The 12354-nt window shown below is 44.9% G+C and overlaps 1 protein-coding gene across 14 annotated transcripts in view; it reads left to right on the forward strand.

The window, feature by feature from the left end:
• Nucleotides 1-12354, forward strand: part of LOC126519271 (uncharacterized) — a 158279-nt gene that overhangs the window by 44032 nt on the left and 101893 nt on the right. For all 14 annotated transcript variants that reach the window (XR_008610016.2, XR_008610015.2, XM_055065236.2 and 11 more), the window contains exons 5-6: nucleotides 4539-4633; nucleotides 8230-8408. Coding sequence is in view for 12 of the 14 variants with exons in the window: in XM_055065236.2 (XP_054921211.2) it covers nucleotides 4539-4633; nucleotides 8230-8408 (274 nt within the window). In the remaining 2 variants the exon portion in view is untranslated. The remainder of the gene's footprint in view (nucleotides 1-4538; nucleotides 4634-8229; nucleotides 8409-12354) is intronic.

Here is a 12354-nt window from a genome sequence, read left to right on the forward strand (position 1 = left end):
GATGATCTGCCTTTTGATGAGAAGCACGACATCTTCACAGATAGAGAGGGCCTGAGGCCTACCATGTTCTACGGGAACAGTTCTCGTTCCTGTGTGTATCTCATTACTCTGTCATGGAAGATGTGCTCAGCCACCTTGCCCACGCAGGACGTGACTGAGATTGGTCTGAGGTTCTTGGGTGTGAGTGCTTTACCTGATTTCGGGATAAGGACCACAGAGGCCGTCTTCCAGTCCTCTGGGACCCAGCCAGTTTCCCACGTGCGGTTGATCTGTTCCGTAAGCTTCTCAATTGATTTCTGATCAAGGTTACGCAGGAGTCCGTTGGAGATGCCAGCTGGCCCAGGTGCCGAGTGGCCGTTTAGGTCGTGTAGCTCCTTTCTGACTTCTGCTTTAGTCATCGTGGCATCAAGCTCCTCTATGGGTTCACCTGTATACTCTGAGTAGTCCTCGTGCCCCGTGGTGCCTACGGGGAGGTACCTGTCTGCTAGGCTCTGGAGTATGTCTACATCTTTCCTTTAAGATCATGGATTATTCTATGAATAGCTAGGCATTGATTGCTTTTGGATTGTGAGTCATCCAGCAGTTGCTTCAGGAGGTTCCATTTGCCTGCCGTACGCACCTGTACATCAACTACCAAGCAAACCTCGTTCCATTGCTGCCGGCTCAACTTGGCAATACGCTTTGTTTTCACGATTTAACATCGCTACTTTCTTACACAGCCTCTGATTGAGCCTCTGCATTTGCCATCTGGCGAGTAAGGAGTTTTTTACCTCTACCAGGTGCGCCAAGTGCGCATCCTGTTTACTTCTAAGTCAGTTTCGACTAATTTAGTAACAGCCTTGACGTCCTCTTTGATTCTCCTGCCGTTTACGGAAGGCGTCCCAGTCTACTATGCTGAATGCCCTAAGGGGGCCTGCGGGAACTTCCAGAGACATTTCCACAATAAAATGGCCACTTCCCAGGTTTTATTGCTTATTTTGCCAATTAACAGAGGTGGCGTACTTAACGAAGGCCAGATCCAGCGTGGTGTCACGCGACACTGAATTACTGATACGTGTGGGAAACTGTGGGTCGGTAACTAGCTCTAATGAGCAGTTTGTAACCGCTTGAAGTAGATTTATTCCTTTAGGGGAGTGTCTCACATAACCCCAAGCCTGATGCGCCGCGTTAAAGTCTCCAGCTACCACAAGTTCAGCATCTTTTGCTTTTGCCGCCGCCTTGGCTATAATCGACACGACTGCCTGGTGACGGTCTCTCGGGGAACTGTAAATGCTTAAAATGAAAACATTGTTTTTAAGCCAGCTACTAGGAATGATTTCGATGAGCATAACCCCCACCCTCGTGTTGCCCAACTGCAATTTATGTTCTTGAAAGGAGCACTTCTTTGCAACTAGAACCGCCAGGCCAAGTTTGCCCTCTGGTTGCCGAGATAGCTCAGTAACCTGGAAATGACGAAATTTCATTTCTAGTTTCCTGTAGTAAGATAAGATGTGGTTTGTTGGCCTGTGTCGCAACTGCTGCTGTGGGGCCTTTTGCCTCTGAAAACTGGCACAGTTCCACTGCCATATGATAAAATTCTTTAGTGTGGCCCGCCATTTTTAAGGCTTGACAGGGCCTCTAGGACGCTACCTGTAGCTTCTCTAGCTACAGTAAACGGTAAACCATTTGCAAAAATGACCATGCCCTCATGGGCAAACTGCCTTGCAAGAACGCTAGCTTTATGGTTTTCAAAAAGGTTCTACTCATAGACCGTTTTATTGGTGAGGAGGAACATAGCTTCAAACCAGTGCGCCACTCAGCTCCTCGCACTGTATGTGCAGATCGCCGTTTCTTCCAGCGGCCGCTTGGAAAAGTAGCGGTGTTATTGCAAATTACTGTGGTTCTATCACATTCTGGCTGTGGTTGCTGTGATGTCAGATGACTGAAAGTCAATGAGCTACCACTGTGCTGTATTTGGCTGCAAAAAAATAACTTCAGCAAGCGAACTTGAAGCGACTCCTCAGCTGTGCCGACTCCGTGGACTCCACCACTGCGGTTGCAGACATGCGTTGACTTTGGATTGCCAGCATATACAGAAAGGACTTGACACCATCAGCTTCGTCGCGTGTGTGTTCATAGGAGTTTGTTTCCACTGAGCACTCGGCAATGAACTCGGCACCCAGGACATAGTTTCTTAATAAATACCCTAGAGGGAAATGTGGCGCTAGTGTCTACGGGGCCTCTTCTGAGCGTTGCCTCAACCTACGTGGGATGATGGGAAGTACAGGCTTCGGATTGACTTCGATCTTTAGACTAGTGCCGTTTGCTTGTGGCGCAGTAAACGAAGCTATACTCAAATATTATCGCGTGAAATCTCATTTTATTACTGCAGCATCTTATACAATGCACAACACATTACATAAACTTTATAACTTTGAAATTGAAGCACGGTTTACCACCAGGGCACACCAGTGTATGCATTCTTCTGCAATTATGTTCCCGATTTAGTGCCAGAGAATAATTATTTATTTTTACAACAGCAATAACAGCTGTGCATGTACTTAAGTAAAAATACTCATCAAGTTTTTATGGAAATTGTAGTGGGAGAAAGTGTTGCACCTTTGAGAGGAATGCTACAGGTGTTGCCTGCTACTACGCCTGCTCGCAGTGAACGCAAGACTTTTCTCGCAGACGACAGGCACTTGCAAACTCTCTCGCTCTTTCGAAGGGCTGCGTCGGTTGTCACGATGGCTGAACGTCTTCAAGCACTTTTAAGCACATCTGCTGGACTGCTAGCAGGGATGCTTGAGGCTTCCTATGAGCATGCTTCATTTTATTTTATGTTGCGTACCGCTTCCGAAGCATTACGGCGTGGCTTTGCACTTACCCATTTTGCGATACTAGACTACAGCCAGGAAGCAGCAAGCTTTCCTACCACAAGTAAGTTTGTGTTCTCAAAGTCCTAAAACACGCATTTCAGTGAGCACGTAAACGAGCAATGTGTAATGAAGCCTTCAATCAAATTTGATTGTCAAGGCACTAGAAGTACAACTGTATATGTCTTGTATCAGTAGTATCTTCTTTGCTCTTCTGAAGTTTCATAGAGCATGTAACGCTACAGCGCCAACCTAACTTACTTAACAAACCAAGGTCAAAATAGTCAAAACACTTTCTTTTAAAGTTTACGATGCCGTCACTTTCTTGTCAGGGCTTCGACACCACATCACGACACAAACATCAGCCCAGTGCGCTGTCGCCACTTCGAGCAACAGAAAAAAGGCAGAGAGCTTTTCGTCACCCTGTCCCACTGCAGGTTATAGCAATTGTGCTTTGAGCGAAACCAATACTGCCAAAAAATACCTGTAGACTAGTTCGCCAGTCAACAGAATACCAATCCGTAGCCTGTGCTTCCCATCATCCCCATGATAGTTGAACGATCGCAGCACCAGATTTCCCTCTAGTTATAGTAATATGAAACTCTATGCTCCTGGATATGAGCGAAAAGCATGTGTCGGTCAGTGATTGCAAATAGATGAAGTCTACTGTTTCTTCGTACAAGCACGTTCATTCAATTAAAATGTGTTCTAAGATTATCATGCTTGGCAGGCAACGTCCTAGTGGAAGTTGTCTTTGGGTGTCATACGAAAACATGGTGTGCCGGCTAAAAAATGAAAGTGGGTTCTTTTTTGTTCTGCAACCAATGGCATGCCTATTGTGTGCTGGCCGCCCCTAGTTCGCATGAGCTCTCCCACATTTCCGAATCAAGCCAGCAAGCTGTCTGGGCAACTCTGCACCATGTGTGTTGTTTTACTTCAGAAATAAAGTTGCCGTTGAAAAGTGTAGTTGTTTGTTTTTCATATCTCGAGTCAGTTAGGTGCCCCTTGCACAGGCACCGCTCAAGACCTAAGAGTGCAAATATTATTTCAGCACGTCGCTTGCATCTGGTTGATCATGGCAAATTTGTGGCCACTGTCATCAGGTATCTTTATGCATGTTACCAGCCATTCTGGTCGAGTTACTTTGCAGTTCCTTTATTTCGTACAGCTTGATGACTGGTCGCCAGGTAAACAATACTTTGAAAATTGTACTGCGAAAATTTTAGGAGTACGAAAGCTAGCAAAACGTTTCCTCGGAGCTTCTCTAATTGGTGTGGCACACAGCATGGCACACGGAGGCACCTCTGATTGTTATCACCTGTGTGATATACAATAACAACATGTTGCAGGTGTGTTACGTATCGACAATGTTCGGACTTGACTCGCCTCTTATTTTGATTGCAGGCAGAGCCATGGCAGTGCCTTTAGGCCTGTTGTCGTTCAATATTGCAGGCATATTGAAGCTCACAGCTTAGTAACGATATGCCAAGAAGTTTTCTACTTCCCAAAACTTGACACCTCTCCGGAAAACCCAAGAACTTGCCACTCGTCCACAGCATGTTTGTCGTGCACCCTCCCTCGCCTCTTCACATGCCAGCATGGCACCAGACGATGGCACTGTGATTTCAGAATGGCAGCGTCCTCAATGCACAGTGCCTGATGTAGTTATTCTCTGCTATGCAGATGCCAACGTCCACCGAATGTCCCTGCTAGCCGACGAGCACTGCCAACTCTTGGCTCAGCGGGAAGCGTTGGAGGATGAGTGCAGGCAGAAGAAGGTCTGTTTGCGATGTCATCATCAGCCTCTCTAATCCCTTGGGTAGCCATGTGTTTTTCAAAAGTGCAACCTGTGTGATTTCTGATTAAGTGACACATTTGCCGACTTTCTGTTCTAGTGCTACTTTTTGCCGCTTTGTTGTAACTATCTTACAAAAGTTCCTCATTGTAAAATTCACACACAAAAAAAAATCCGACATAATAAGAAATGACCTTAGTTACGATGGATAGTGCTCTTCAGGGAACATGGCCTCTATGTTACTGTCATTGACTTTTGAAGACACCTCATAATCAACATTGAAGTTCCCTGGATTGTAGTTCATAAGAAGTTCTTGAATTTCTGCATCCTTCCCATGCACGCTTTGGGGTCGGTCATGCAAGAAAATTAGATGTGAGCAATGTGACTGATCGATAAGCTTGTCATGCCATAGGTCAGGTAAAAAACAAAACTTGCCATAACATCTTAGTTTAACTAACTTCCGAGTAGATGATGCAACCAGTCAACGAATGTTCTTCATGAATTAATTCGGGCACAGCTAAGGCGTGTGCATTGGTGACAAGCTAGGTATATACAGTCAAATCTTGTATAACGAATACAGTAAAATCGGCAGTTTGCTTTGTTATATCGAAATTTCATTATATTGAATTCTAACCTTTCATGTACACAAGCAGTCGCCGATAGACTTCTTATTATTTCGATCCTAAAATTGGCCTTTGCTGTGTAATTGGAACTTACCTAGTCGGCATGCATGCGCCTGACCACTATGGATACCCCAATAGCAACCCCTTCTGTCTGTCTGGGCTGAGCTTAGGCGACAGTGAATGTGTCGAATACATGTCATCTCGAGTCGAAAACACATATTTCCGACCTCCCCTTGAGATTGTTGAAGCTATAACCACAGCTAACAGTGCCTGATTGCAGTGTTTACGCAATTGTATTTCTTTTTTTTTTTTCAGCAAAATTGGGTCATAAATTGCATGCACGGTGCAACCGAATATGAAGCCACAACTGCATTTGTATGCTTTACTGCATAACACAAGTGTACTGCGACGAAAGTGATTTAAAAAAAAAAAAGACGGCCATCATTGTAGAACATATTTTTCTTGCTAAAGACCTGGGTGCACATTAGATTTCTACTTTGTTCAGCGGCTTTAATCTAATGTCTACGTTTGTTCTGTGCTGCAGAGGTCTAGATTGTGGGTTCGTATTTCATTCTGGTTTGTGTTGGATTCTGTGAAATACTGCGAAATTAATCGATGGTGTGTGTTTACATTTTAGAGCACAGCTCTTAGGTGCCCGTTCCTGCAGCGGGCGTCTGCATCCCTCGTAACTGAGCGAATGAGCACAGCAAAGGATGAAAGAGCAAATGTGTGGAGCGCAGTGGGGGATAAAAGACAGTGACAGGGAAGAGTGTGGGAGGAGGAAAGCAGAGGAGGAGGGTGCAGGGGAACCGTGGGATTGAAAGTGGAAGAGGAGAGTATGGCAAAAGCATTACAAGAAAAGCGTAGTGCCGCACAAGACGGTCTTTGCGGCGATGATGGCTACGAAATGGTGCCAGAGTAGCGCGCGTCATCTGTATGTAAACAAAGCACTGCATGAGCGGAGGTCTGTCTGCGGCGGCTGCTGTGAATCGCGCCCATGCATCACCCACGCCCCATCTCTCGTGATCTCCCAATTAACGAGCCAATCACACCACATTTCGCTTCGTTTGCAACATGCCGCATGAGACAGATTGTTCGTGCCATCCATTATAACGCGAAATGAAAATGCGTATAGAGCTGCGCTCAAATTTCGCAGTAGGGAGTATCATAATCCTCGCCGAATTTCTTATGCATCTCTTTTAATTCGACCCGCTGGATAACTCAGTCAATTTTGTCGATCCTGTCAGGGTTGAATTGATGGAAATTCACGGTGTCAAGGTTTTACTGCACTCATGCATGGTGCTCAAAAACTAATGAACTAATGTGAAATAGTTGAAGGATCCATTCCCACAATGGCCGAACACTGTTTACCAAGCCGCCTGTCACAGCAAGGGGCTTTTTTGGTGCTGCAGAAAGGTAGTCTACTAATACAGCTAAAATAATTTCTCTCTTTGGTGTCTCGTCAAAGCCAACAGGAAAACATGACGTTTTCTGAAGCATGGGCTTCAAGCAGACAAAACTTCTTGCCGGACTCTTGAACAAGCTACTGAGCCACCATTTTATTAGACAGCAAAGAAGCCTGCATCATTCTCGGCTTCAATGTTGCCTCCACTCTATGCTGGCTTAGTCAGAATTGAAACAAGACTTAAATTGGCCACTGTTCACTTCATGATCAACTTAGCCATCTATGGTTGAGTATTGGGACCCGTCCCTTGTGTAAAACTCTGTGTGTCCCGAGAGTGTTGCGTTGACACTAACAAGGCAGGCGTTCGCAAAGGGACTGTTTACCTTCTTCAAGGGCCTCCTATATTGTAGCACAATAGAAAGCCTGTTATTCAAGGTGTTTGAATATGTAGTGGTTTCTTTGAGAAGCGAACAAAAAAATTGAAGACAGAATTTTTCTGGCTGCATAGTCTCCTCTTAAAACTTCGCATGCATGCCCGCTAATAACGCTGTACCAGTAAGAGTGAGAAACGTGAACTACATAAAGTTTCTGCAGGAATGGTCACTTAGTGTTAAATACTGAATTTATGACTCTAATTGCCAACCCCGGCATGCAGTTGGTTTAATAAGTCATCAGTTTCTTTTTCTTAGTCACATGTAATCTCGCCTGTTTTCTACTGGCATGGTCTGTGTAGTCTGTCTTTTCGTTGGCACTGCTGCTGAAATCCGAGCCTTTTCTGCGACGCTCTAGCTGGTGCATTGTAGTGAGGTACGCCTGCGCTGTTGTTTTGACAAAGCCGGCATACTTTTAAAAGGGAAAGCATGAGTGGAAGCCATCATTTATATATGTTATTCTCTGACTTCCTTACCGGGCCCCACACCAGGCTTGGACATTGCGAACAGACCAGTGCAGCATGTAGATTGCAGTATGAAATTACTGCGTGTTGCAAAAACAGTCGTAATTTCAAACGGAAGGCTGCACGCCCTTTCTCTAAAGTGAGCCGCACCTTGAGAGAGTCGAGGTCACACACACAAGAATGCTTCTACGCAAGATGCACTGCTTATAACGTCACCGACACCACCATAGTACTTCGGTTAATCATCCAATGCAGGACATGCAATGCTGACTGGAAGCTCGGCAAGGAAAACGAAGAGAATAAAACAAAAAATTTTTTTAAATGCTGTCAGCATAATGCAGTCCCTCAGCCTTAGTTTAGGAGAAGGCACGGAAGGAAGGCGCCTTGCAAATGCCAGTCGACACAAAGGGGGACAGTGTCTCGATTGACAGTGACGCACGCCTTCTTATGGCATGATGTGTGAAAATGCTCTTTAGATGGGGGCCTACAACTTCCATTGCATGACCAAAATTTGCAATGGTGCCTAGTGAGGGCCCTCTTAAGGAGGAGCAAAACTGCCAAGTTATAACTCAGTGCTGTGCGTGTTTTGTTTCTTGTGTTCGTTGGCCGTCTGTAAACTGTGCAGTAAAACCGTTGCCTGTCCCACTTCCCACCAGGAGGAGCATAGGCGGCTCGTAGAGTACCTGCGGAGACTTGCCGGCCAACTGTGCAACAAGTATGACTTCAGCAACATGACGGCGACAGAATTGACCAATGGCATCAGTATCATGGTGGACCACCTATCGCATGAATATGAGCTACTTAGTAGGAAATACCAATCCCTATGGAAGGAAAGGTAAGTATGGTATCAGCCTAATATTACGTAGCCTTCTAAAGAGGAGATTACCAAAGAGTAATACTAAATTAGCTTAGCCCGATAAGGTATTCTTTTGAAACTGTATTTTTGTAACCGTTGAACCTGACTATATTGAACTTGTGCACATGGAATTTTCACTTATATGCAACAAGTTTAGAACACTGCAATGTTACAACGAAAATATATAACAAAAAATGTGGGTACATCGAGCACAAATAGCTGCCACTGCCGACTTGTCCAACTGCAAACAGCGCAAAACTGCCCCAGAAGTTGGCTTTCCTGCGTGGCGGCTGGGTGAGTGGGCAACTGCCAACACCCCCTCAGAAGAAGTGGTTTAGCCCGGTCCCCGCCGCCCACAAGAAATGGTTCTGGTCTGCCCCCCAGCACTTGCCATGGATGCCTGCACTCACTCACACAGCCACAGATCCTTTACTACGCATTGTTGGCTTGTAGAGCTTGTGTCACTGTTTCGTTTTGTAGTTTTACCACGCGTTTCCTTTGTTTATGGGTGACGGTTAGTGTGATGTGACAGAATTTGTCGTTAACCGTGGCATAGGAAATTATTGAGCAGAGTGCAGAGTGAAAAGAAATCCGACATATCGCCACGCTGACATTAAGAAGGAAATGGTTCAAGACAGCGTCTATCGTGCTGACTTCCTCTACATTCGCGATGACAACTGTGAAAAGCATTTCAAAAGTCGTCTGACGAGTGCTCTGAAAACGTCGCCAGTATCGATGAAGCCTGGAGCGATTTGTTAGCATTTCCTGAAGCCATTTATGGGTCACCGGTTAACAAGTGTGTGTCTGCGGACTAAGGTGCCACTGCCGTGGGAGAGCTCGAGAATGAGGACTTCACAGTCAGCACTGTGAATTGTGAAGAGCATAAGAGCATACCCACTTGATGCATAAGCTCACCCTGTCCTGGCGCTTCTGGGCTAACCTGAAAGGCTGTGGCCTCAGATGCTCTTTGGACCACGCGAAAGAAAATCAGTGTTTCCCAGGCAGGCAAAAATATAGAAGCAGAAGAAGATTCAGGAGTATTTTGTGCCACACCGAGCCACGTTTAACTCCATTTCGGGAATAGTGTGCTTTTACAAATGGTACGTGTTTTTATATTTTAACATTCTTTAAAGGTTTCATATCTAATTGTACGATATATCAAACTAATTCCTTTGTTTCCTTTGGAAATTCGATATACCGTATTTACTCGAATCTAATGCGCACTTTCTTTCCGATAAAACGGGTCCCAAAATTGCATGCGCCTTAGAATCTGGTACGACCCTAAATCTACGTTACCATATTGCCATAGACATTTCAATATGGCCGCCTCAGACGCACTTCGAGCCTAGCTACCGTAGCTTTCTCCATGTGCTGTAGTATGTGTGCTTAGGCAATGCTTCCTTTGACTTAGGTTGGTGCAACGCCCGTCTTCCCGTTTTCTGTGTTTGCTCTATCAGCATGGAAGTGCCGATTGCAAAGACATGCCGAGTTGATCACAATGCCACAATTAAAAGGAAAGCAATCACGTGTGCGGAGACAGATGGAAATTGGGCCACATCACGGGCGTGCGGGGACTCCGAAATTTGCGTGCGGGACTGGCGCAAACAGGAGAGGCGTTCTACCCCGGCGGCTGCTACGTACGGCACGGTCGCACAGCCCTTATCTTGAAAGCGATCTGCGGCGGAGACGCACCGCACTGTGTTCTCGTGGCTCAGTTTGCTTCGAAGCGAGAGGCCATACAAAGGTCAATTCCCTCGCACCTGCTACTGCGCTTTTTCACTCCAGCGTTTAGAGAGTTTCCACGGTCATTGAGATAGATGTGTTCATGCTTGTGTGCGCATGACACCATGCTTGTTAATTTAGTTAGTAAGCGAATGTTTAAAAGTTTACATGGCCGATAAAACTACTGCCCTTACTTTGCTATCGTAATTGATGCTTCACCTTTTGTGCAAAACTGTGGCATCTTTTTCTTTATCGCAACTTTAGTACACTGGGAGTAAATGTTTGTTTTTTCCAAATGAGAGACAGTTGTATTTCTGCGTGAAAAATAAGGTGTGCGGTACTGTAAAGGACTTTCTTTCTTTAGGTCATGATCGAGGGCTTATTTTTTTTTTTTATTGATCACGAAAAACGGGTGCACGTTTCATTTGAGGGCGCGTTAGAATCGAGTAAATACGGTAAGTGGATTTGACTGATTTCACTGGAACAGGTTGTGCACTAGAGAATAAAATTGACATCAAGGTTCCCATAAGCCTTAAATAAATTCAGACCGAACCCTGGTGCCAGTACGTCGGTGTGACGTCACGGATTTCCAAGTACTTTTTCGTATTTGGGCCATTGTGGTTTGCAATAAGTTTTCAAAGCTTGTCAAGTTCAGTCTGTGTAACCTGTAGAATGCAGTGTGGTCGATTTCTATTGATTACAAATCAACTAAACTGGAACAGACACCATCAAAATTTGTCATCTCGTGGCGCGTTGTAGCGGGAACTTCAGGGCAGTGTTGACCTGTTTTTCGTTTTTTGCAGCTTTTATGGCTCAGCAAGCCTCTTTTAATGGGAAGAATGGCTTTTTTTTGTGCTGTATGAGAGTAACATGGTAATACAGCTGAAATAAATCCTTCTAGATAGAGTTCTGTTAATACTTCCTATTTTGTGGTCACGAAAGTTATATAGAAAAGCTTGCCATAGTCCCAAAAGTAACCGTGCAGTGGTGCAACATCGTTTAGAGGGCAATCGGCTATCGGCTGCGGGAGGCCAATGGCCCTACCTGCCCTACTGCACTCTTGCAGGAGACAGCAGATGGAGTGACTGTCACTAAGTGCAGGATTCTTTAAATAAAAGAAGTGGCTAGAAGCACACTAGACATGTGTGTTTCAGTTTAGTTGCCTACTATTGCAGTGGTGTTGTGTTGGGAATTTCTTCGCTAGTTTTGGCGAATGCCTCTTGCATTTTTTTTCTAGAACTTATGAATGATGTTCTACTGTACTTATCTAGAACAGGAGTATCTGATTTGCACTCCAAAAAAGTTCAAATATTTGTACAAATCCATTTGTAAATCACAGTGTGCATATATCTTTCGTAAATCTCCCTTCATGCAAGAGGCCCTGTTTAGATGGCTCCTAATGAAATTCCCTGATCTAAGCCAACTAAGAAATTTCATAACTCATGGTAAAAAAAAAAAAGAAAAAGAAAGGATTGACGTAGATATGAATAATACCAGTATGTTCTAGGGATTGTACAAATATTTGAACTTTTTTGGAGTGCATATCAGATACTCCTGTTCTAGATAAGTACAGTAGAACATCATTCATAAGTTCTAGAAAAAAATGCAAGAAAGAATGCAGCAACAGGGAAAATGTACCACCTGAACTCTCTAAATAATATAGCAGACTGCCATAGCTGACACCTACATAATGCAAAGCGTTGCGTGAATTGTTGCAGAGACACCAACACACACCGAGCTGATGGAGTTTGAGCAGCCCGAGACACACGGTGTCGTTCTTGCGTCTTTTGCAAGCTTGCGTTTGCGCTCCTTGAACTCTGCCACATGCCGGGAGCTTTTCCGGGTGGTGCAAATTGGCATGAAATTTCGACACACCTGCATGACGAGGATTGTTGCAGCACGACACTCTGACACATGCTAGGCTTGTGGGGCCCAAGCAACCCTAGACATGCAGTGTTGCTTTCCTATTGCATAGTGTTTTGAGACTGAGAGGAAACTGAAATTGGGTTGGTGGGCAACGCCTGGGTCCAACGCTTCATGAACAAAACATGGAGGTCACTTTGCACAATGTGCAGCAGGGAATGGCAGCATGTTTGGGTTATCGCCTATTAAAAGTATGCAGTATGCTTCTAATGGCTCTATGCCACACGCACTGGTACGTGACGATTCGCTAAACTTGTGAGATGAGCATTACGTTTTAGTT

The sequence above is a fragment of the Dermacentor andersoni genome, chromosome 10 (genome assembly GCF_023375885.2).
Source record: "Dermacentor andersoni chromosome 10, qqDerAnde1_hic_scaffold, whole genome shotgun sequence".
NCBI classification, from domain to species: domain Eukaryota; kingdom Metazoa; phylum Arthropoda; class Arachnida; order Ixodida; family Ixodidae; genus Dermacentor; species Dermacentor andersoni.